Source organism: Populus nigra, chromosome 7 (genome assembly GCF_951802175.1).
Source record: "Populus nigra chromosome 7, ddPopNigr1.1, whole genome shotgun sequence".
NCBI lineage: Eukaryota > Viridiplantae > Streptophyta > Magnoliopsida > Malpighiales > Salicaceae > Populus > Populus nigra.
The window spans coordinates 929,045-949,172 of NC_084858.1; the positions used below are offsets into that span (position 1 = coordinate 929,045).

Consider the following 20,128-nt stretch of genomic DNA (forward strand, 5'->3'; position numbering starts at 1 on the left):
ATATGGTTGGACTACAATACTAAATAATTTCTTAGAAAATATTATTTGAGAATGCGAAGATTGACCACAATTATAAAATCGAAATCATGGAGATCATCAACCTTCGAGTGCATTTGGCTTTGACTCATTCAACATCATGCAAAAAAGGTAATGATTAATTGTTCAAAATAAATGTAAACGTACATGATATTTAGTCTCATGTATCCTGGTTTATTGCACTTTCCATGATGCAACTTGCTAGACATGAATTATGAATTTGTATCTCATAATGCATGGTATGACCTGAATTTATTACATTAATCTCAAAACAATTTTTTTTAACTAAAATAATTTTTTTAAAAATAATCAATGAAATTTATTAGACTAATCTCACTCACTCAGGTTAACCAGATCTGACTAGATTAATTTTCATACCAATTTAGAATAAAATGTAGTCAAGATAATATTCCGGATCAACAAATTACTTCTCGTCAACTAGGGCAAATTAATCCGCCATGAATTTAATAACTATACATGAAAGAATGTTTCTTTTCTGTTCTCCCTTTATTACATATTTATGTCTCTAATTACATTGTTATCGCTGTATATCTGATCACATTCCATAAAAGTTTCATGTTCTTGTTGGGGTTCGGGAGAGATCATTTTACCAGTATATTGAAAGATCGATCCAAGTTTCAAGTTTCCTTCTCGTTCCTGTTCTTCTTCCTCTCTGTTTTTTTTTGAATATTAATCAACAGGTAATTCTTCCTCTATCTTGTTTCACCCTAGCTACTAGAGGTCTTGTCTATCAATCAAATCCCACCAGCACTTGACTTTTTTCAGAAATCAAGGACTTCTATTGCCCTATAACTTTAAAAACATGAAATGGTGCATCATCAAGGATTGAATTAGTCCCTTTCTGATAGAGATAACCCATCTGTATTGACAGTGCCTATGGACACAGGCACTCATGCATGCACTCACATCAATGCACGCATGGAGAGAGAGAGACAGAGAGGGAGGGAGGGAGGGAGGGAGAGGGAGAGGGAGCCCAGTCGCTCTATGTGGGATCTAATTAAAGTTCGAGAGATGGTGCTAACAGCTTGCTCGACATAATAGTAGGTTTTGGTTTAAAAAGTTAGATTTAATATGAAATTTAAAACTATATTATATATTAATTAACTTAATATCCTTTTGCTTTTCTGTTTTGGGTAGCTCTACTCTTACATGTATCATATCATCACTGACCTCCAAAGGTTTTGAATTCTATGAGACTGTAAATGCATGGAGGCCCCCCCAGCTCTCCCACTGATCATGACAAGAAAAAATCTTAGTTTGCTTTAAAGGCTCCAAAGTCCAACCAATCCATGCGAAGCATGCAAAGAAAGGAAAGGAAAAAGGGTGTATAGCCACTAACGTTAAGATATTCTAAAACTAGATGTAGGCACTGTTTTGCACCGTATTTCATGAAAGTTTAATTTTTTTTATTTAAATTTAATTTTTTAATGGTTTTATATTGTTTTGAAGTACTGATATCAAAAATAATTTTTAAAAAATAAAAAATTATTATTTTAATGCGTTTACAAACAAAAAATATTTTGAAAAGTAGTTGCTACCACACTTTCAAACAACAATCTCATTTAGAAACTTGCGTGAATCAATATGGACATTTTCCATGTCAAATCTAGTTGATTCAATATGTTAACTTGGGATTTGATTGATGTATTTAGGTCAATTCCAAGCATTTAAAATAAATATTAAAACGATATCAATTTAAATAAAATAATTGATTTGATGCCCTCAAATTAACTTTACAATCTAGTAATCTGATCTCTAAACTAAGTCGGGTTTCTGGCTAACCGCAACAATGTGTTTGGGTGATAATTGTGATGGTTTTTTTTTTAAATACAACTCTTTTAAATTATAAATCATATCTTCAAAAGTTTAAAATATATACTTTTTATGTGGATCCCAAAAATAAAAAACCTAAAGCCACCTCCAAACCAAACATAGCAATAAATTAAAATGGTTGTTTTTTCTACTTTTCTACCCTCCTTACTCTTACTTTTCCTTTTTCAACCATGCCAATATCCTTCCCTTTATGTTATTTGAATTTTCTTTTTGCTTCCAATGATTACTTTTTTTTTTTTTTGAAGGTCTCGAAGTTATCTTTTCTCACATGAAAACATCGGAGGAAAAACATGTTTAGGGGGGTACAATTGTGATTCTTGTATTAAATTTGTGTGATTTATTTTAATTTTTATTAAAAAAAATTGGGAGCAAAGTGATTTTTGTTGTTTCATCATCGTGAACACTTCAAGTCCCATGCAAACAACAATTTACTTATAAATTATTTAGGTGGTGATCCAGTAATAAGAATTTAGGATTAAAAGGTTTGTTCCCTTTGTGGTTTCAGGTTCGAGCCCTGTGGTTACTCATATGATAACTACTAAAGGCTTACATAGTTGTTAACTTCAGGGCCCATGGGATTAGTCGAGGTGCGCGCAAGTTGGTCCGGACATCAATATTAAACTAAAAAAAAAAGTTTACTTATGCGCCCCCTCCCTCCTCTCTAAAATTTCCAAAGCATAAAGCGGAGAGATTTATGAGACAAAAATATATTTTATTAAAAAGATAAATATATTGATATAAAATAAATATATATTTATTATAGTTTTTAAATAAGTCCTTTTATTTTAGAAAATAAAGTACACGAAAACATGTCCTCATTATCATTGTTTTTTATATTTTGAAATAGTATAATCAATTTATTACTCATGATAGCGTGCTTTTTTTTTTCTTTCATGGTTTTAGATTTATGTGGTTAGGTTACGGAAACACTCTTTGTTCTTCTCTGAATTAAAAATTTAATAGTTGTTTTTAAGTTGTAAGGAGAAGCTTATACCATAATGGTTTTGGATTCATCAATTAGATTTGTTAGTATAAGTTTTCTTGTTGATTCTCTATGATTTAGAGTTTATTTAATATTATAATAATTGCCATTTGTTAAAGTATTTTTTGATTATAAATATATTAAAATATTATTATTTTTATTTTTTAAATTTTATTTTTGACGTCAATATATGAAAACAATCAAAGAAACATAAAAAAAAAAATACTCTTATACCATAATGGTTTTGGATTCATCAATCAAATCTGTTAGTATAAGTTTTCTCGATGATTTAGAGTCTATTTGGTATTATGATAATTGTTATTTTTAAAAGTATTTTTCGATTGTAAATGCATTAAAATATTATTTTCTAAATTTTATTTTTAACATCAACATATCAAAACGATTTAAAAACACAAAAAAATAATTTAAAGTAAAAAATTAAAAAAAATTCATATTTTTTCGAGAAATACTCTTAAAACATAAAAAAAAATTATACTCTTAACCTTGTATGTACGTATAAGATTTATTTAAAAACTTTATAGAATTTTCTTCATCGATAGAATTATTAAAAAGTGATTGCTATGTTAAAAATCAATTCTTAATTATATTATTAGCGTTGCCAATTATCATTTAAAGCAAGTTATGATTATTATTTTTATTTAGTATGAAAATATTAATTTACTTTTCTTAGTAAACAAAACACAATCATTAAAAGAAATCAAAATCACATAAATTGGAATTTATTTCATAGAAGAAAATTCTTGGATAATCAACAATTGACAAACCGTCCCGCATCTTGTGGTCTCTGTGGAATCTATGCCACGTGGCAAACGTTGGTGGTTTGGAAAGGAAGGGCCAATATAACTGCTTAAAGCGTAGGCAGCGTCACATGGCCACGCCTCCGCTTGAAAAATAAGAAAAAGACGGGAATATAATTAAATTAAATCATGATTTGTATCAAAGTTATTAATTCGGTTTATGACACAACTCAATATTTAGTTTATGAATTAAATAAATTAATTCAAAATAATATTTCAATATTATTGAATAAAAAAAATATCAAACCAATGTTGTTTTACTATTTTTTTTTAAATCAAACCGAGCATTGACTAGATTATATATTAACTTAAATGGGTGGTTGGATCAACTTTCACCCGGTTCATAAAAATAGATAAAATTTTTTTTTTTAAAAATTAATGTGTTTTTTAATTAAAAATATATTTTTTTCATATTTTTTTAATTTTTTATATCTGTATATTAAAAAAATAAAAAAATATATCAATTTAATATTTTTTTCAAATAAAAAAATAATTTTAAATAAAAATTAACCACAAAATCAAATATAAACTAAGTAATCTAAGCTCATGAACCCATGAAAAATCTGGAATTGCCCATGAATTCTAACCTATAGATTTTATACCCTTCCACCAAGTATCAAGAAGCATGTGTAATTAAAATGATTTTAGGACAAATTGAAGACAAGATCCTTTCTTCAATTTATTTTATTGATGTGGTCATCATTTAGGTTGGGTATAGATTTTTGACCATTTAATAATTGGAACAGAAAATCATTTCTAGGTCAATTTTTAGGTTTTTTAATGCATGCATGGTGATGATTGGATGAAGTTAATATCACTTTGCTTGAATATATATATATATTTTGTTAATAATTTGACCTTTCAACCTTTAGAATATATTAAATGTTTTTAAAAGATTAACCTAAAATTGGCATATATTATATTTTAATTTAAATTAATGAAATTTGATCTAGACTTAATTGATGCAATGAATTAATTGACAATATAAATTAAACTCAGTATGGTTTTGTTTTATGTTTTTTTTAAAAAACTAAATTGCTTTAATATTCTTTTAAAATATCTTATAGCAATACTATTTTGGATTGATTTAGTTTAATTATTTAATCTATAATCTGAATGTTAAATCGAGTTACGAATTAAACAATGTTTAATAACCTTGGATTTAAAACTTTTGAAATTATTTTTTATATTGTTGTTGTTGTTATTAACATTCAAATATAATTAATTATCATTAATTACCATTCAAGATTTATAACTTTTACATTTTCTAAATTTCAAATATAATTGTGCAATATAATTTCAATAGTTCATTATCATTTAGTTTTCTTAAAATAAAATTCTATTGATTCTTTTTTCCAAGAAGAATGGTCAAAACAAATAAAATTTTCTATTTTTATATTAATAAATCATTCATAGCAATATATATATTTGTTATTAATTTAAAATAAAATATTTTTAAAATACAAAAACAGGATAATATATATAAAGTCAGAAAACATGGCGTGGAGCATCATCAACAGCCGGTCATTGCAGCTGTCAAACGTGGCTGGTCAAATGCTAATTATTGAGAGGCCTGGCTTTCCATGCTCAAAAACAGAGTCTATAATTTTTGTACAAGATCCATGTATAAATTAGTAAATCACTCGTATTAATTTTAATGGATTTATACGATTTATTAAAAGAATATATTTATTTTTAGATTTAAATATTGAAGCCAGCATTAAATTCCTTTCATTAAATCCATCTTAGTACATTAATTAAATAACATCGACATTATTTCTTTCTTATGTTATAAATTAAATCAGAATCCTACCTATAATATTCGTATGGCACATGAGATGATTTTTATATTAAAAATTAATTTAAAATTTTATTTATAATACAGCATGGATAGATACACTTGCTGACGTGTAGTTATACAACCATACATGAGATGATTTTTTTAAAAATAAAAAAGGGACAATCATGCATTATTAATTATTATACATGAGAACGAAAAAATAATGGAGGAGTCAGAGTGTATAACATAAAGTATGTATGGATATAAAATATAATTATCAGAGATTATAATCATATTATAAATTATACATGCATACATCGAAGTGTCAAGCACCCAAATAATAATGAAATAATAATAATAAAAAAATAAAGAGAGAAGGAGCTGCAGAAGATAATATATTGAGGTCAGAATCAGGAGGGAGAAGAGGCTGTTGAACATTGTCAGGTAACTGTCAAACAATCAATAATTTTTTTTTAAAAAAAGGAAATCGAAAATCGAAAACCCATAAACCCAAAATCACTAATTAATATACTTTGAGTAAAAAGCACTACTTATTATATTAATAAATATTTGTTTCATCAATCAATCGAAGAACATTTTTTTTTTTTTTACTTCCACTTGGAGTCTGAAATGCAAGAAATTTCCCCTCTCCTGAAGCATTTCCAGGTTAGTATGATCATTATTTGTTGAGTCTTTGATTTATTAAATCATGATCTGTGTTGAATCTGTTGAAGAGTTGGTGTAATTATGGTTTAATCACATGTTTTTTTTTCCGGGTTTTTTTGAGGTACAATTTTGGGTCTAGATCTGAGTATTCTTGTCTAAGTTTGTTTCATTGTTTGATGTTTTTCCTTTTCATCTTCTTTGCGTCGTTTAAATTGTGGGTTTTGTTTTTTATTGCTAGATCACGACAAGAAACATTGATTTCCAGTTAAAGTTACAATCTGTGAGTTTTTGTTGGTTCATAGTTTTGATAGAAGCAGAGTAATTTCAAGCAACTGGGCTGTTTTTTTTTGTGGTGCTGCATATAATTCTGGGTTGATTTTTTCGTTTAAGTAGTTGTAGCATGGATATTGAGCATTTATTTGATGGAATTTATGCAGCTTCAAGCTTACATAAAGAACCCTCGATTGCTTTTATTGGTTATGTTAACTATTCAAGTTGTTCGTAGATTATATGATGTGAAATTTAGCGTGAATAATTATTTGAGTTGATTGATAAATTATGTTATGTGAAATTAACTCTCCTCTAGCATCTTTTTTTTTTTTAATTTTAATGTTTAGTTTCCGTGTCTGACTTGTAATTTTGTAATTCTATTAGGAAGATAAGTGCTTGGATTGGGTGGATTGCAGAACTGCAAAGTGTCATGAGGGTAGGAAATACTAGCAAGTGCAATACTTGTTGCGTGTACTCATGTCGTCTGCCAGCTTAGGAAATGGGGGAGTTGGAAGTTCCAGGTCCGTTAATGGTTTCAAAAGTTCGTCTAGTTCTGTGGATTGGCTGGGCAGGGAGATGCTCGAGATGAGACTGAGGGACAAGGTGGACCATGACGAGGACAGAGTAAGTTGCCATGTTGTAGAAGATTCTGTTTTAAATTATTCTGAGTTGTCCTTTTTCTGTTGTTGTTAGATATCAAATGACTGGCTTCTTCCTTTGAGTATCTTCTGTAATTGAAACACTGGCAAATTGTTTGCGTGGTGATTTGATCTTCATGTGGGAGGTTCACTCATTCTAGAAACCAATGCTCAATTTCCATAATCGATTGAGCTTACCTGGCTTCACTAATGTTTTCTTTATCTACTGAAGTCCTTCTTTCTTTTCCATTGCAGGATAGTGAACCCGATATAATTGATGGTGTGGGTGCAGAAGCAGGGCATGTTATCAGGACCACTATTGGTGGTCGAAATGGTCAATCTAGGCAGGTTGGAAACTTATTAATGCAGTACAGAAACCTCATTCTGTATATGATCCTAGTTGATGAAAATTTTACATCTTAAGTAATTTCTGCATTGTTTGGGTTGACAGACTATCAGTTATATAGCAGAACATGTGGTTGGAACTGGTTCCTTTGGTGTTGTTGTTCAAGTAAGTATAGCTGTACATTGAATTGATTGCTCCCTGTTTTCCATTAAATTACATTTTTTTAAAGACTTTATCTGAACTACTTTTGGCAGGCGAAATGTAGGGAAACTGGAGAGATTGTTGCCATCAAGAAAGTTCTCCAAGACAAACGCTACAAGAACAGGGAGTTACAGATTATGCAAATGCTGGATCATCCAAATATCGTTGCCCTTAAACACAGCTTCTTTTCTACTACAGACAAGGAAGAGCTCTACCTAAATCTTGTTCTTGAATACGTTCCTGACACTGTTAATCGTATTGCTAGGAACTACAGCAGGAACAGCCAACGAATGCCTTTAATATATGTTAAACTCTACACCTACCAGGTAAAATAGCAATTTGGCTAGTTCCTTCTTATGTCCTATTTTGGCATCTTACCTTTTTAGTCTCTAGTTTATGACTATTTTCAGCCCCATGTATCTTGCTTTCATGAATTGAGTGGGGGGAATAAAGCAATCGTACTCTTACAAACAGTGATTGGAATTCAATCCACAAGGGTTAGCACAAGTGGTTAAGAGTTGCCCTAGGATATGGGGAGGTTCCAGGTTCAAGTCTTACCTTTGAATATCTTGTGATTTTCTAGTTCTTGTGGGCTACCAAGCATGAGGCCTGTTTCCAAAACATCAAGGTGGATGTATCCCAATCCCACTGCTTGTGAAATATAAAAAAGAATTAAAAAAAGTTATAGGAATTCTGTAGAAACTAGTAGTTTTTTTTTTTTTTTTTCGAACTATGGTATTTGAAAGGTGCAAGGGATTTTCTGGTGCCATCTTAGACATGCTCAAAACATGTAATTTAAACTGATGAAATGCTACATCTTGCCAAGTGGCTATATGGTGGGAAGTGGTTTTAACTAAAAGCTACTCTTTTCTCATAATTTCATTGCTTTTATTTTTGCGACAATGTTCTTACTAATTTATATACTGGAGATTAAGATGTCAACCCAATTTTTGTTCTTCCATGTTAGTTTAAGGTCTAAACCTTTCTTCATACCTTGTCATTCTTCATGTTGGATGGTGTTTGCAAAATTGGATGTAAAGGGCTTATAGCTGGCAGGTGGCTTGATGAATGATACGGTGGCTTATTGCTGGCCACTGATATGTTATGAATGACATGGTTTATGGTGGTGCTTTTGGAAGGTTAAATGATCTAATCACCAATTTCAGAAATAGGGTTGAGTTCTCAGGATGCAGGTTAATATTAGGGTTTAGTTTGGTTTGAGAGAGTAAGAAGAGAAATAAAGGGAAAAAGTGAATTTTGGAATTCCATTTCAGGTTTATGAGAATCAGGTACTGAAGACTGTTCTGTTACACATGGCTAGGCTAGAAAGAGGTATGGAGATGCATGACTCTTCAGTAATTTGTCTCTTTCTAACACTGAGGGTAAAGTCCTTGGTACAGGCAAATGATCTACTGATTAGCGACTTCTTTCTGGATTTTTGTAATAGCTGGAATGATCAGAATTCTCCTACTAGTGGCTATTTTATGATATAAGATGATTATCTCTGAATTTTGGAGCAATTCTTCCTAGGTCATAAGATCCTCCTGCCTAGTGGCATTAAGGGATGCCATTAAAATCATTTACCTGTTTTATTCTAATATTTGGTTTGCTAGGAGAAAGTCAAAACCAGCATTTTGAAGCCCTCAATTACAGTCAATTTACCTTTAACTTCATATTCGTTATAAACTGCCAGTGTTATTTGTGTGCATACACTTGTATATGAGATATTTTGAAACTTTAAGACACAAGCAGCTGAGAAACTGAAATGGAACTGATGAACGCTACCTTTACTTGGCTGCAAAGTTTCAAACCTTCATCTAACATGATGATTGTAAAGCCATGTTGGCATAATTCCTGTTGTTGACAAGAGCTGAGAAAATTTCTGAAGCACAGCCTGCCAATAACATGAAACTTTTTTAAATGCAAGACTTAATCCTAACATCAAAGCCTAGGTGTTTATGGAGATAGAACACAGCTTCTGTGTTAATCTTGACATTGTCTGCTTGGCATGAGTTGTCAAGCAACTCATCACCCTGCGCTTTGTTTTATTGTTTTTAAATTTTTTTTGTCTCCCTGGGAGTGGAGAGGTGGTAAGGGAACGGTGCTTCATCAGAGAGTGGACTACATGACACAGATGGACAAGCAAATTTTTCTAGGAGAGAATAATTTTGGGTTCAACCATTAGTTATATTTTCCACTTATAAAATGGTTTGCATTATCATATCTATCATAGCATCCTATATGCTAGTGCTAAATTACTACAGCTGTATGATGAAAACACCAAAAAGTAGTGTAGGTCATCCATAGATTAAATATGCTAAAGTTACCAAGGCTCAAATCCTGGTAAATGGTAATGTGTGTATAAATCTTCACCAATTCTTATTGTGTTTTTCCTCTTCCTTTTTCGAGTGCAGATATGTCGGGCACTTGCCTATATACACAATTGCATTGGTATTTGTCACCGTGACATCAAGCCTCAAAACTTATTGGTAAGATGTTCTGTTTAAGGATTTAGGTTTTGTTTGGTGAAACCCATGTGCATGTAGAATGAGATTTATATGTATAAGTAACATCTAGTATGCAAATTAGTGGTTGCCTAGCCAATTCAGTTACACACATGGTGGTCCATGTTTTGATGATTGATGTAACATTTTGATGGGAAAATTCCTTTTCAAAATATGTATTGAGAACTGAATAGTTTAAAATTCATAAACAACTAAACTTTCCTATACTCTGTATATGTATAGATGCGGTGTGGCTTTTTCTGGAACAAATTGAAGAAATATATGAAAAAACCTTTCTTTATTGGTGGCCAAGAGCTTGCAGTTTAAGTTGTTTAGCACAGCTCACTTTTAGTTGCATCTAGTTGTGGTCAATGTGGCTTAAACAGAATAGGGTCATCCTCATTTTATGCCAACTCATAATTTGTATTTGCTTTGATTTTGATTGGATAGAAGTAGTTTTTCTATTTGATACTGGCATTCATTTCATAATTATTCAAATGTCTCCTTTTTCTGTTAGTTTTAATAGTAAATTGTCCATTGCTTAGGTGAATCCATCCACACATCAGCTGAAACTATGTGATTTTGGGAGTGCTAAAGTGCTGGTAAGCTTTCATTCGACAGTGAATATTTATGCTTGCCTCTCCTTCCTTTGCTTGAGCTTGTTTCCTTTGTCATTTTAACAGGTGAAAGGTGAGCCAAATGTCTCATACATCTGTTCAAGATACTATCGTGCTCCAGAACTTATATTTGGTGCTACCGAGTACACAACTGCTATTGATATATGGTCTACTGGTTGTGTGATGGCCGAGTTGCTACTTGGGCAGGTAGGTTTATACTCTGCTTACTATAGTTGTTACCATTTCCCTTTATTTCTTCAGATTAATTGATTCTTTCTGACTTACAGCCTTTGTTTCCTGGTGAAAGTGGAGTTGACCAGCTAGTTGAGATCATTAAGGTAGACAAAGCTATTGATTCTCACCTGTTTTTTCAGAATATCTTTCCTCTTAAGATGTGATTGCTGAATTAGATTTAACTAGTTCCCTTTGCTGAACAAGGCAACCCAAGTTTTATAATGGCACAAAAGTGAAGCTCAATGTTTTGGAACGGGGAAGATACTTATTGGACTATTTTTTCTTAAATTCCATTACCCTGGAAAGGAATTCAATTCTGAAAATCTTTTCTAGATGACTATATTGGATAGGAAATGGGTAAATGTTGAAGAATGACATTGGATTTTGTAATCTTAGCTTATTGTCTCGGTTGCCAATTTGTGGCAAACAGAAACATCAAAGAGGTAGAAGAAAAACTTCAATTTTATAGAAACATACAATTTAAACTTCGGAGATTAAGAATGGAATTGAAGACAGAGAACTTATGTTTCTCACATGCCTTCATTTGTGTTTCTGATTGCACTAAGTTGAAAATGTCAGCTCCCAAGAAGAAAGTCAATTTTATAGAAACATACAAATTAAACTTCGGAGATTAAGAATGGAATTGAAGACAGAAAACTTACCTTTCTCACATGCCTTCATTTGTGTTTCTGATTGCACTAAGTTGAAAATGTCAACTCCTGAGAAGAAAGTGCTAACAATTCCATGTTTTTTCAGGTTCTGGGAACACCAACCAGGGAGGAGATAAAGTGCATGAACCCAAACTATACAGAATTTAAGTTCCCACAGATAAAGCCTCATCCATGGCACAAAGTATGCATTATTCCTCCTCTATACTGATTTTAATGAGTTGCTAATTAGTTTATAAATTTGGCTGGCTTAGTTAAGCAAATTTTCTATCTTTGATACATATAGAACCCAACAAATGAGTAAGCTTGTGGAATTACTTTGGGCTAGCTAACTTGGGTTGTGGTGATCTTGAGAAGCTGTAAATTGTATATAGTTAATATACCATTAGTTTAAATTTCTTTTGTTGGGAAAGGCGTGATTTAACTGTCACAGAAGTCTTAGAATCTCACATGTTATCTTTAGATGATTCATTTAAGAGCTACATATTCTTTTAGCATATAAGTTCAAACCTTTGATGCTGCATCCATGCTATGGCTGTATGAATATCTCCTCTTTGGAGGCCAACTGATCTAATGGCAGGTCAAGATACAAACCTAATCCCCCTTTATAGTCAACCACTGATAATTTTGTGGAAGTCATCACAGACAGTCTTTTAATTCTTTCTTCTTCTGTTCTTTTTTTTTTTTACAGAAATTGTTTTGAGAATTAGTCTGGAAGAGTCGAGTTTAGAGTGTAACTTATTTATGATTTACATTAGTTTCAGAAAATTTAGTATCTTCTAGTGTTTTTTTCATGGTGATTTGCTTGGCTTTGTTTTTATGGTGGCCATACAGCTGCTATGGGAAAAAGAAGTCCTCTGTTACTTTTCTCTCTCCCAACATCAGTTTTTACCCTTGGTAAAATGTCACTGCAGGGTATAGTAGTAATTTTAAATACAGTAGTTGCCACAAGGTGGCCCAAAAGTTACTGAGCAAGCCCGAGTAGCCACTAGATTTTAAGAAAGTGGGGGACATAGGTTGGTTGGTATGAAAACACTTAATTATATAGTAGAAAGTGACAGGATTATAGTTCTCTTAGTAGGCAGGCTCTATATCAATTATCACAGGGTCAACTTTCTCGTCAAAATTTTCAACCCCTATGTGGCAGTCTAGTCCTGCTAGACTTGGCCCTTTTGCCCACTGATTCACTCGTTTTTGCCTATAACTAATTTGTCCCACAAACCCAAAAGGTTTCCTACACTCTTTCAATGTTGTAAATAAACGGACTACACAAATGAATATGAACAACATAATGCATAAACTCAAACATGGCAGATTACAGGAAAACTCCCAACCTTTTATTAACTCTCAACAAAAGGAATACACAATGTCCATCTTGTGTGCTATGCACATTCTGATTGCATGCTACAGTAATATTTACAGCCTACATATTACAAAACATAGTGGAAGTTACAATAGGAAACTGTCCCTAAGTTCCAGCACCATTCAAGACACATGTCCCTCTGTTCTGGCCATTTCTCCCCACACAAGAAACTGCTGAAAATTGCCACCAACTGTCCCAAACTGCCATAACTCCCTTGGCTTGCCCCCCACAAACCAACTGCCCAACTGTCAACACCCATGCTGCCAGTCCTACTGTGTCTCAGCATGCCTTGGACTGTCCGCTGTCCAAGTCTCCACTCTTGTCAGCCCACTGTGCCAATAAGCCAATGCTGCCAAATTGCTGCTGCAACCCTACAAAGTTGTTTCATGGCGAAGAACTTCCACTGATTCAGTGGCAGTATGTGCAGAATACTTTTTTGGGTGTCATACTAGCAGGATAGTTGTGGCTTTGATCCTATTCTACTTGGTGGCATGGAGTGAGATGAGAGTAATTGAAATACGAAAATAATCATCCAAACTTTGAAATAAATAACTCAAATTGTAGTCTTTGAAACTAAAGTTTGTGAATGCATTCAATAACAAGTCAAATGATGCACATAATCATATCTTAAACAATAAAAGTCTCTTGCAAGTCCAAAACATGGGCAAATAAATCTCATCTGTGGCCATTATGAGAAAATACAAGAATGGTGTGCTATCCAAATTATATCTTTATATGTCTAAGGTACCAAAACAGCGTAGAATATTGTTTATCAATTCACGTTCTTTTATGTTCTTTCTTAACAAAAAAACAAATGAATTAAGTACAAATTTGAGACTTATAGTTAGATTTTAATGCAGTACATAGGAAATTAGGTTATTATTACTAGTGAAATTTTCTTAACCTATTGACTTGAGAGAGTGTAGAACAGCTAGTGGAATTATCTTGTCTAATGGGCTGAGAATGAGAGAGGAGACATAAATGTGAACTAGAGTTAATGATGTTTCTGGCTTCTATTCTACATCTTTTTTTTGGTTTCAGTTGGCTGAAAATTAGCAGTGTAATATAGTGGTTACTACATTCAAGTCTTTTTTCTCTCTTAAAGATGGATTCCATATTGTTAAAACTAATAAAGGGTCCTCCAAGTCACTGTCCATGTTTTCATCCTGGGCAAGCTGTTCCTACTCTAGTTGCTTAAATCTTGGAAATGTTTGCAGCTAAACATAGAAAATTTAGTAAAAATCTCAAAGCATCCTATCTACATGTAATGTCCTTTCATAAGAGATTAACACGCTGCCAAAACATATATTAGTTGCTCAACTTTCTTCTCAGATAGACTGTTCTTTTGTTGAACGGTCTTATCATATCTGAATGCCTGCATCTTGATGCATCTCCTATCTTTAACACTAGCTTCTTGTATCGGCACTGCGATTATCATTTGCAATCGCATTAGTAATCAATATTCTGTTACAAGAATTCATTTTACTATTGAGATCTTGTCTGATATTCTCATTCACCAGGTCTTCCAAAAGCGTTTACCCCCAGAAGCGGTAGACCTCGTCTGTAGGTTTTTCCAGTACTCTCCTAATTTGCGATGCACTGCTGTAAGTTTATCATGTTTTTAAGTTGTTTGCTCGAGTGATAAGCTTCATTTATTAATCAATTTGGTTTGTTGTTTGGTGGTACTGCAGTTGGAAGCCTGTGTTCACCCTTTCTTTGATGAATTGAGAGATCCAACTACCCGCCTTCCAAATGGTCGCCCTCTTCCTCCACTATTTAATTTTAAATCCCAGGGTAAGTTTCCTTCAGTGCATCATGGTGCTGCTATGTTTATTTGGAGACATATTCAAGAAGCTAAACCTAGTCCTTGAATGAACGTCTTCCAACTTCCACAACAGCTTTCCTTGCCACAAAAAAAAGGAGCCTCAATTTCGTGGTTTTCTCACCTGAATTCTATTTGGAATTGTTTTTCACTTTGTTCTGCCTCAGTTTTCTTGCCACTGATAATTTATAAATCTGTTTCGTTTCGGCAGAGCTCTCAGGCATACCGACCGATATTGTCAACAGGCTCATTCCAGAGTATGCTCGTAAACAGAACTTATTCATGGCATTGCACACCTAGGAATTGTTGCGGGAACCTTGGTTCTACTCATCTTACATGCCGTTGTCTTGTATCAAAACTTGTAAAAATTTCCTCCTCTGATCATCCTCTACCTGATATGAGAAAGAGTGCTGCTAAAGGAGTTGGGATAAATTGTGAAACCTGAGGCTTTAAAGTTTGCTTGTTGGTGAAGGTGTATTTTTGTTGTTACTTGAAGACAACTGTAACTCGTGATGTATATTTATGGTATGCCCATCATTATAGCTTGTCATTTACTTAGAATTAATTTGTTTTGCAGGTGTATTATTTTGGTAATTAATATATCTACAAATATATAATATATTTTATTTAAATTATTGATGAGTGGATAAATGGAAAAATAATGAATTAAAATGTTTCAAGTTTGACAATTTACAGTTAAATTAGTTAATTTGTATTTGTATATGTAATTTTAATTTAAATTCAAGTGAAAAGGACTGCTTAAAAAAAAAAGATTGGTTTATAATAATATAATAATATGATGTTTAATAAATTGTTTTTAATAATTATCATTCTTGAAAGAGTTAGGAAAGATATTTCAATTTATGTCCCTTTTATATGGTTCATAAATTAAGAGCTTTAGTATATTGTATTCATAACAATAAAGAAATTAAAATCGGTACTAGTATTATTTGAGTTAATTAAGATTTAGTCTCTATAGTTTAACAAAATTAAATAAATTAGTCTATAGGGTATAAAAATTATGAAACAATCCCTGATCAGTTGATTATAGTTAATTTTGCCTTGTTTTTTCCTCTCTTTTTTGTCCCAAACAAATGTCTTCTTTTCTCACCAATTTTTATATCCTATCAACTTATTTTGTTTTTCCTTTTTATAACTCTTTGAAAAAAAAATCACAATGAATTGGAATAAAAAAGAAATGGACGAAAACTATATTAAAAAAACTTAAACAAAAACATTTTATTTGTATTAAACAAAAACTATGCTAAAGCTTTGTTATGTTGTACAAATAGCATCCCTAGCCTTGATAGGTTCAACTATTTTATCACTAAGCTTCCTAGCTTCTTACTTAAAATGTTCATATTAATGTTTGCAAGTACATGTCACCTGCATGTTGCAAGAGTTGCATCATATTATTTTCGTATAATTTCTTGTATTGATTGTGGAAATATTTCATATGTATTTTGAATATTTATTTCTCCATTTATTTTGGGTAAAATCTCACTTGCTTGTTATGGATACTAAGATTATTCATGTAGTGTGTATGAGAGCAGCTCAATTCATTATCGTCGCAGGAGTTATTATAATTGAACGAGAAAGAAATAGAATTTATATATAGCAGCTAAAAGAAAATTCTATATAGCTAACATCGACTTGGAAGAGAACATTAAAGTGTAATGTACTTAGATTGAAAATGATGGTTCATATGAAGAAATTTTGAAAGAAAAAGAGATCTTTCTCTAGTGCATAAAAAAGACAACATATGAAGAGAAACCATATCTATAAGATGATGATGATATTGAAAAGTTATCTAAAAAAATTAGAGAGACAGCATTTACATTTCAAAACTTAAGCAAGAATCAACTTGATGTTAATAAATTGCATGCAGAAATGATGAAAATTGAAGGTTTTGATGAGATCACTTTTGGTGATGCTTTTGATAATTTAGTCCAAAATGAAGTGTTGGCAAAAATATTTATAGAATAAAATGTTAAGTTGAGAAAAAATTGGGTTTAAAATTTCATAAATCAACAATATTATAAGTCTATCTGCTAAGATGATTTTACTAGGATAAAAAAAAATCCATATTTTTTATTTAACAAGTATATATATATTTGTTATTTAGTAAAAAATGTTTATGTTTCTTAATTTGAATATATATTAAAGAGATAATTGCCTAAATCCTCTTGAAAAAAATGAAAAACCTATCAAAATAATTGTATTTATTTATCCCCTGTACCAATAAAATCGAAATATCTAACTCTTACTTACCATTAACTAATTTGGCTTTTTTAATATGAAAAAAATTATTTTGAAGTTTTAAAAATAAAAATATCAATAGATTTTACTTGAGAAATATTTAACAAGTTTATATGTCTATAATATTTTATTTAAAAAATATATATTATTTTTATTTTATAAAATAAGTTTGATGTAAATATATGATGTAATAATGTTTTTCTCACCATTTCACCTTTCATATCTCATTTTTTTTTATTGTAAGTTGTTAAATAGTTACATTTGATATAATGTTATATATATATATATATATATATATATATATATATATATATATATGTTAGATAAACTTGAAAAAAATTAAAACATTAAAAAATTATTTTTTAATTTATTTTTTATGACATAATTAAATACTAAAAAATATTTTTAAATTTATTTTTTATAATACTGTGAAACATATAAAAATAATCTATTTTCCAAGATATTTAACTTATGCATTAAAATCTCTTTTTATGACTTGATTTTTCTCTTTTTTCTTGTTTAATACTCACTAAAAACATATAAAAATAGAAAAAATAAAAAAATATTCTAAAATGACTAACATTTAGAAAAATAATGAATTTTTATGGGGAAAACTCTTTAATGATTCTTATGAAAATTTTATAAAAAAAATAAAAGTTAAAAACTTAAAAATGAGTGAAAAAACTGATCCTCTAAGGCCAGCCAAATACCAGGAGCAGGAGGAAACAATGTCTTGTTCACTCTCATACTCAAACCAGTTGCCTTTCTTCTCTAAAAGGGCATCCACCAATCTCCTATTTCCCAATTTCACTACGTCTTCCCTTCAACTTGATAGTGATAAGCCATGCCGAAGAAGATTAAGGGCTCTGTTATCCATTCAAGAAATCCCCCCCAATGCCCTTCGCCGGAAGAATGACCCACTGTGGAGAGGAGGGTTTAGTCTAGGGGTCGACTTGGGACTGTCTCGCTCTGGTGTTGCCCTTAGCAAAGGCTTTACCGTTCGCCCTCTCACGGTATTACTACCATATATTCTTAGTATTTTTTTTTTTTGAAGATTTAGAGTTTTATTAATGTTATGTTTAGGTTTTGGAATTGCGAGGACAAAAGCTTGAGCTTCGACTTCTTGAAATTGCAGAAAACGAGGTAGAAATCTCTTGTTTTCTTGTCTTACGAAAAACAAAAGGCCCATGTATTAGTTTTTGATGATAGTGTAAGGAAATGATGGTTTGTATATAGGAGGTAGATGAATTCATAATTGGGCTTCCAAAATCTTGGGATGGTAAGGAAACTCCACAATCCAACAAAGTTCGTAGTGTTGTTGGAAGGTTTGCTGTTCTAGCTGCTCACAGGTGAAACTGTACCTGTCTTTATGCTTGTTCTGCTTCCGTTCATTTAGATATGGATTATAATTGTTATTCATAGTTTTAAAATTCAGGGGTTGGAGAGTGTACCTACAAGATGAACACGGTACATCAACGGAAGCCACTAACCGAATGATTGACATGTAATTGTTCCTTTAAAGAATTTTATTTTAGTGCTACTTTTTTGATAGATTTTTGCGGTCATGTAGCATTGTGCTATCTGCCCTAGTTAAATTCACTCGTCTTTGTGAAATTGTTCTATATCTTTGAATAGCTTGCAAGTTAGGATTTTCTTGGGAGTCGCATGTGTTATGAATTGGTTTGTTACATGTTGACCGGTATCTAAATGCGCAGGGTAGGTTTCCTAAGGTGGTATCACCGCGATCATCAATAGGAAAGGGTCATTTTTCAGTGGATGTTAGTAGACTTCTCTGCTGTATATAATGATAGATTAGTTTCTTTCTTTTTTAAGTTACAGATGAGATGCTTGGTGTGTTGCTTCTTTTTTTCTTCTTTTATATCATCACTTTGTGTTAATCTATTTGGATCATTAAGCATCAAGAAAAAAAAAATAATTGTGTAGAAGATCTTGAACTGATCTCAAGTTTGACATGCAAATTGAGGTTTTATTGTTGTGATTGGGATTGCACTTTATAACACCTTATTGTGCTTGTTTTTGTTTTAACATTTGAAGGGAGATGCTTCGTCTTACCATGCAGAAATACAGGTTGATAAATTAAAGGTTGCATTATTACACTGAAATGCAAAAATTGCACAAGCATTTATAAATTATGGTACCTACTTTGTTGGATACTTGTATGCCAAACAAATGTTTCTACAGCTGACAGAAATTTCTCAATAGTTATGACCTGTATCTGTGACAACTATTTCTCAACTCTTTCAGGGGCCTCAACAAGTCTACTCGGCAAAAGAAAGTCGATGCCTATGCTGCCGTGGTGCGCTCTCACATTTTATTTCAATTTCATGTCAAGGATATTTGATGTATTCATATTGTGATGTTCTCACTATTTTTCTGCTAACTCTATCTTCTTTTTTCTCATGTACTGCCCCTTTCTGGTTGCAGATGGTTTTAGAGAGATATTTTTCCACGTTTGGGGAGGGAACTGAGCTTGTACTACCAAAACAATCAGATCTACAAGAAAAACTTCAAAGAGGTCCGCCAGCGGACACAGATTTTTATCCAGAATAATTTGATGGTTCACAATTATTTTCTAATGAAGGGGATGATTCAATTCCTGCAATCTGTAATGCATGAGTCTCACTTAGCATATGTAGAGGAGAAGATTTTGTTGCAGTGAAAAAGTTGCTATGCCCTTGACATTTGAGAATGCTTCAAGGCTTTTCTGTGCATATTTCTATATGAGAGATTTTGATTTTCCATTTTGAAGTTCTTTCTTTTAGCCTAGTTGGTACTAGTAGTTATCATGTATTTTTTTTTATCAGAAATATATTTTCATTAAAATCACAATAAATATGAAAGTTGAATCTGTGAAAAAACAATTGGCATATTGAACAATGAATATCGATTCTCCTTGTTGCATCTCTTCCTTTCCACTTTGCTGACTTGGAACTTCCTCTTTCCAAGCTCCTTCTGTGTCTCGTGAGTATAAGAATAACCTATCATCACAAAATAATGGGGGGATGAGGGCTGCGTTGCAAGGCCCTGTTGAAGGAAAAATAAGTTGTCA

General features: G+C 31.7%; 2 protein-coding genes across 6 annotated transcripts; both read left to right on the forward strand.

The window, feature by feature from the left end:
- The first annotated feature begins 5,699 nt into the window (after positions 1–5,699).
- Positions 5,700–15,364, forward strand: LOC133698977 (shaggy-related protein kinase kappa). 4 transcript variants are annotated; one of them, XM_062122090.1, is made up of 14 exons: positions 5,812–5,914; positions 6,375–6,416; positions 6,791–7,030; positions 7,300–7,392; positions 7,496–7,555; positions 7,645–7,917; positions 10,006–10,080; positions 10,641–10,697; positions 10,779–10,919; positions 11,000–11,050; positions 11,703–11,798; positions 14,498–14,581; positions 14,669–14,771; positions 15,011–15,364. In XM_062122090.1, exons 3-14 carry the CDS (start codon positions 6,884–6,886, stop codon positions 15,097–15,099), a joined length of 1,269 nt encoding a protein of 422 aa, XP_061978074.1. In that variant the 5' UTR covers positions 5,812–5,914; positions 6,375–6,416; positions 6,791–6,883; the 3' UTR covers positions 15,100–15,364. The 4 variants fall into 4 exon arrangements, with proteins under 4 accessions (XP_061978073.1, XP_061978074.1, XP_061978071.1 ...); XM_062122091.1 differs by lacking the exon at positions 5,812–5,914 and adding an exon at positions 5,921–6,136; XM_062122089.1 differs by lacking the exon at positions 6,375–6,416 and having other exon boundaries at positions 5,700–5,914.
- A 2,364-nt stretch (positions 15,365–17,728) lies between these two features.
- Positions 17,729–19,820, forward strand: LOC133698823 (uncharacterized). Of its 2 annotated transcripts, XR_009843200.1 has the most exons (7): positions 17,729–18,071; positions 18,142–18,201; positions 18,295–18,407; positions 18,494–18,562; positions 18,774–18,836; positions 19,324–19,375; positions 19,504–19,681. XR_009843200.1 is itself a non-coding variant. In XM_062121906.1 (6 exons), the coding sequence occupies exons 1-6, from the start codon at positions 17,730–17,732 to the stop codon at positions 19,627–19,629; spliced, it is 762 nt and encodes a 253-aa protein (XP_061977890.1). In that variant the 5' UTR covers position 17,729; the 3' UTR covers positions 19,630–19,820. The 2 variants fall into 2 exon arrangements, 1 of the variants encoding a protein (XP_061977890.1); XM_062121906.1 differs by lacking the exon at positions 18,774–18,836 and having other exon boundaries at positions 19,504–19,820.
- Positions 19,821–20,128: the final 308 nt, after the last annotated feature.

Bases quoted from the DNA above. Each gene is read 5' to 3' on its own strand.
- LOC133698823 (XM_062121906.1), top strand. From the start codon at position 17,730: ATGAGTGAAAAAACTGATCCTCTAAGGCCAGCCAAATACCAGGAGCAG. The intron at 18,202-18,294 runs GTAGAAATCTCT...GTTTGTATATAG, and splicing joins TTGAAATTGCAGAAAACGAG to GAGGTAGATGAATTCATAAT. The intron at 18,408-18,493 runs GTGAAACTGTAC...TTTAAAATTCAG, and splicing joins GCTGTTCTAGCTGCTCACAG to GGGTTGGAGAGTGTACCTAC.
- LOC133698977 (XM_062122089.1), top strand. From the start codon at position 6,884: ATGTCGTCTGCCAGCTTAGGAAATGGGGGAGTTGGAAGTTCCAGGTCC. The intron at 7,918-10,005 runs GTAAAATAGCAA...TTTCGAGTGCAG, and splicing joins TTAAACTCTACACCTACCAG to ATATGTCGGGCACTTGCCTA. The intron at 11,799-14,497 runs GTATGCATTATT...CTCATTCACCAG, and splicing joins AGCCTCATCCATGGCACAAA to GTCTTCCAAAAGCGTTTACC.